This window comes from Pimephales promelas, chromosome 9, assembly GCF_988280905.1.
Source record: "Pimephales promelas chromosome 9, fPimPro1.hap1.1, whole genome shotgun sequence".
NCBI classification, from domain to species: Eukaryota; Metazoa; Chordata; class Actinopteri; order Cypriniformes; family Leuciscidae; genus Pimephales; species Pimephales promelas.
In genome coordinates, this window is record NC_142777.1 from 39,319,629 (window position 1) to 39,324,628 (window position 5,000).

At 47.0% G+C, this 5,000-nt stretch overlaps 1 protein-coding gene across 3 annotated transcripts in view; it reads right to left on the reverse strand.

The window, feature by feature from the left end:
- Positions 1 to 42: 42 nt before the first annotated feature.
- evc2 (EvC ciliary complex subunit 2) overlaps positions 43 to 5,000 on the reverse strand; it is an 11,456-nt gene continuing 6,498 nt past the window's right edge. The window contains exons 13-22 of one of the 3 annotated variants that reach the window (XM_039655003.2): positions 4,957 to 5,000; positions 4,347 to 4,546; positions 3,862 to 4,054; positions 3,607 to 3,693; positions 2,952 to 3,149; positions 2,577 to 2,767; positions 1,582 to 1,660; positions 1,294 to 1,433; positions 1,035 to 1,136; positions 43 to 947 (exon numbers count right to left, since the gene is read on the reverse strand). The exon at positions 4,957 to 5,000 is cut by the window's right edge and continues 109 nt beyond it. In XM_039655003.2, coding sequence (XP_039510937.2) covers positions 392 to 947; positions 1,035 to 1,136; positions 1,294 to 1,433; positions 1,582 to 1,660; positions 2,577 to 2,767; positions 2,952 to 3,149; positions 3,607 to 3,693; positions 3,862 to 4,054; positions 4,347 to 4,546; positions 4,957 to 5,000 — 1,790 coding nt within the window. In that variant the 3' untranslated portion in view covers positions 43 to 391. Of the gene's footprint in view, positions 948 to 1,034; positions 1,137 to 1,293; positions 1,434 to 1,581; positions 1,661 to 2,576; positions 2,768 to 2,951; positions 3,150 to 3,606; positions 3,700 to 3,861; positions 4,055 to 4,346; positions 4,547 to 4,956 lie in introns of all 3 variants that reach the window. The other 2 variants (XM_089135175.1, XM_039655001.2) reach the window with 2 other exon arrangements.

Here is a 5,000-nt window from a genome sequence, read left to right on the forward strand (position 1 = left end):
TTCATGCGCAACCCGCGCTTTACTCAAAGATGAAACCAAGTCTCAGAAATAAAATACAGATTTAATTTCACAGCATTTCAATTGATCAATCTTTTTAAAAAAATGTGTGTAAATATAAAGCTTCAGGTCAACACAAGTACTATTGTCGCACCAAACAATCATCTGACCCGATAATTTCACCATCCACTGAGTGTTTATGAAGGAAATGGAAGGAAAACTATTGACAAAGAAACAAACACGAGTCAGTGAATGCAAACAGGAAACAACCAATCAGCTTTGAGCAGACACAAACATCACAACACGGTCGTTAAAAGATAATGATAAAACAACAATATATACAGAGAAAGACACTGTCGTAATTATGTTCCCATATCGCCTTCCAGTGTGGTCGTCACGTGTGTTGTTCAGGAGCCACACTGGCTTTCTTAAAGTTCAGGAAGTTGCGTTTCTTCTTGCGTGATCGAGTGTTTTGTGTTTCCTGCTGCGCTGAAGGAGGAACACAGCGGAAAACAAACAGGCGTTCTGAGGAAACGAGACTGTGGTTAGCCACGCCTACAGGCCACGCCTCCTCATTACCATCCCTCACATTACTGTCCTGAGCCACGCCTACAGGCCACGCCTCCTCATTACCATCCCTCACATTACTGTCCTGAGCCACGCCTACAGGCCACACCTCCTCATTACCATCCCTCACATTACTGTCCTGAGCCACACCCACAGGCCACGCCCCCTCATTACCATCCCTCACGGTACTGTCCTGAGCCATGCTCATAGGCCACACCCCCTCACCACCCCTCGTCATGTGGCCAGCCCCCGGCTCCGCCTCCAACTCCGCCTCCCGCACAGGAATGTTTGGGGTGCGCCGACGTCTCCTGCGAGTCTCATGAACGCCTCCGGAACCGCCACACAAAAGTTTATCAAGGAGCTTCTGGCGCTTCTTCATCAGCCTGAACAACACAATACACAACAGTGTTTACAGTGAACACTACAACACACTTACACAACACAAACAGTCTAACGTGTTCAACTCTGACCTGTCTCTCTCTCGGTCTCTGTGTTGAGGAGAGGGAGAGTATCTGCTCAGCAGGTCCAGTTTCAGTCTGTCCACCAGAGACACGCCACATCCCGATCCTCCCCTACACACACACACACACACACACACACACACACACACACACACACACACACACACACACACACACACACACACACTTTATTCTGAGCAGCTTCACAGGGACAAACAGGAGAATAATGATGCTGCTTACATGCTGTGTGTGTGTGTGTGTGTGTTACCCTGCTCCGCCTCCTAGTGTCTCTGTGAGTGACAGCAGTTCTCCTTCAGGTACTGTAGGCAGCAGGAGTCTCAGGAGTGTGTGTAGATCAGGATCAGTTATCAGAGCCTGCTTGACCAGCGCTGCTGTAAACGCCACATCCTGACACAACACACACATATTAATGTATAGAAAACAGCACACACACACAGGCACGCACACACACACACACACACACACACACACACACACACACACACACACAGGCACACACACACACACACACACAGGCACACACACACACACACACCTGGTCACAGTAGGTCTGAAGCCTCTTCAGCAGCAGTTTCTCTCTGTGATGCTCGAGTGTCTGATTCCTCCTCAACTCTCTGAAATCAGACAGTCCAGTGTGTACTGTAACTGTGTTTACTGTAACTGTATTTACTGTAACTGTGTTTACTGTAACTGTACTTTAACTGTGTTTACTGTAACTGTACTTTAACTGTGTTTACTGTAACTGTACTTTAACTGTGTTTACTGTAACTGTACTTTAACTGTGTTTACTGTAACTGTACTTTAACTGTGTTTACTGTAACTGTACTTTAACTGTGTTTACTGTAACTGTGTTTACTGTAACTGTATTTACTGTAACTGTGTTTACTGTAACTGTGTTTACTGTAACTGTACTGTAACTGTATTTACTGTAACTGTATTTACTGTAACTGTGTTTACTGTAACTGATTTACAGGTGCACATCATCATTATATTGTTAATAATGTTCAATCAGAATCAGTTCCTCTTGCAGCTGCTCTTCTCTGATGATGGGGGCGGGGCTATAACCTGTCAATCAGAGGAGATTAGCCAATAGCAAACCACAACCATCCAATCAACTCCTCACAGACACAGTCAAGCCCCGCCCACATGTGCTTTTATTCCTGAAGCGTTTCTCTTTATATACGAATCAATAGAGGAGAAACAACTAATGCATTTCCCTCTGAACACACGAGATCTCAGAGTCTGACAGATACTCGTACTTTCCATTCTCAAATAGACAAAATTTTCATACAACTGACTTCAAATTGCTACCAGTCCTAAATAATGTAAAAGACTAACTAAGTCTAGTCTAAGTAGTTTCTCCAGTAAACTACTCCAAGCGACTCCAGTAGTGTGAACACTGACAACAGTGACTGACACCTGTCAATCAAGTGCAGAACTATTAATAACTCTCACAGCCACCACATCATAAACCCTCTCGACAGAATGAGTGGGTGAGTGTGTGTGTGTGTGAGTGAGTGTGAGTGGCACCTGTCAGTCAAGCGCTGCAGCTGCTGTCTCTTGAACAGCGCCTCCTGCAGGAGAACCGAGACTCCAGCGTCAGCATTCACTGTAAACATGCCATCTTCATCATCATCATCATCGTCTGAGCCCCGCCCCTCTGCTGACTCCTCCCACAGCCCCACCTCCTGCTGAAGCTGGAGCTCCGCCTCCTCCAAAGCCTGGACAGAGAAAGACACTCATCTAAACCTCATAATTCACCATCACATGACCTTTCACCTGCCCGTCAACATGCTCTCACTGTGATATGATGAGTGTGTCTCACCAGGCGGTGTGTGTTTGTGTGTGTGTGTGTGTGAGTGTCTCACCAGGCGGTGTGTGTGTATGTGTGTGTGTGTCTCTCACCAGGCGGTGTGTGTGTATGGCGTGTGTGATGTCACTGTGCAGTTGTGCAGTGATGAGCGTCTGTAGTGTCAGCAGGGCTGTGTGTGTCTCCGTCACTCTGGTTTTCTTCTCCGCTTGTTCCCACTGCAACGACGCCACAAACACGGCCACACACTCCTGACACACACTCAGCTGCTGTTCCTGGAACGCACACGCCTCCTGCCACACACACACACACACAGGTGTAACACAAGAGTAGTTCACTTTAAAACGAGAATTAGCCCATGATTTACTCACCAGGTGTGTATGACAGTATTCATCCAGACAAATATAATCCAGTTAAATAAAAACTCCTGGCTCCTCCAAGGCAGAGGATTGAAACCATCAGGTTGAAAGCTGTGAAAGTGCATCTGTCCATCGTAAAGGTGATAGAGAGATGAACTTTTATGAGCTTCTACTTGATAAAGCTGGGAAGAGCCAGGAGATGTGTTTATATAACTCGTCTGAAAGAAGAAAGTCACACACAGCTGGGATAGGACGACAGTGAACTAGCCCTTTAAACCCGTCGAGTGAATGAGGCGTTTATACAGCACTACTGTACACCCTAACTGCTGTCCAATCATATCAGGGCATCTGTCCTCAGGGATCATGTGATCTCGGCGCTGGTCTCTCTCACCCGCGGCAGTGTGTCGCTGCGCAGCCGTCGCAGTCTCTCCTGCAGACACCGCTGGAAACACTGCAGCTCTGTGACCTCTGATGACCTCTGCAGCTGCAGGTCAGAGAAAACGCAACACACACACACACACACACACACACACACACTGAAAAACTCATCTTCTTCCTCAGTGTTTCTGTCTCATTTTCCAGCTCATTCTTCAATCAAGATTCATTTACAGCAGAAGCTGAATAAAGAACACTGTACAACACTCACCTCTGTCTCTGAGCCTGCCGGGGTCACACAGGGGTCACCGAGGGTCACGCCAGGGTCACCGAGCCGCTCAAGCTCACAGATGGTGTGATGCAGCACGAGACATCGATCCAGACGACACGCGGCCTTCACACACTCCAGCTGCAGACGCACACGCTGCTCACGCGAGAGGGAGCGCTGACACTCAACCAGAGCGCTGACACACACACACACACACACACACACACACACACACACACACACACACACACACACACACACACACACACACACACACTCTCATCAGATACACCGATCTACTAAACACAACGACATCCGACGCTCGACTAGAACAACAGCAGACGTGTTTCTGCACTTCCATAACTAGCAGAGAGAAAAGAGTTTATTTTATTGCACTTGTTTGCATCTTTAACGAGTGTTAACGAGGTGTGGTGTGTTAGTAAAGAGTGAGATTAACGAGTATTAACGAGGTGTAGTGTGTTAATGACCTGCAGTATCGTCTGAAGGTGTGTCTGGACCGGTTCTGCTCCTCGAGCTCCTGCTGATGCTGCCGTCTGATGCGGCTCTGATTGGATCTCAGCTCTCGGGCCGCCGCTTGACCCCGCCTCTGCAGACTCTCCTGAACCGCCTGCGTCTGCGAACGACCCTTCAGCTGTGCCAGCGCTGTCTGCAGCACACACACACTCACCTGCACACAACATTCACAACTTCTGTTTTAATCGGACTAAATTAATTCCAACTGATGAATCTGAGTGTATTAATGAAGTTTATTATTAGTGTTCACATGAACGCTGAACGTGATCTCATTAAATCGCTTCAAATCGTTTTGTGTTTATTTTTTGACATGCGCACACTGCACGAACTTACAGAGTTTCTGCAGTTAGTGTATAATAACTATTCTCCTACATTAGTTCTGTGTTTGTTTTAAACAGCAGATTTAATATTTATCCATCTCTGTTCATACGCTACATCATTACTCTATTTCTACATCATTTTGGTATTTCTGCATTTAAAAGCCGCGTTCCCTCAGTCCTCCCTCACCTGAAGACTACGTGATCTTGAATGTGTATCGTGTGTGAGGTGTGTGTTCTTCAGTGCCTTGCGTGTTCGTGCCGCCGTCTCCTCGTCCAGGTGAGTGATGA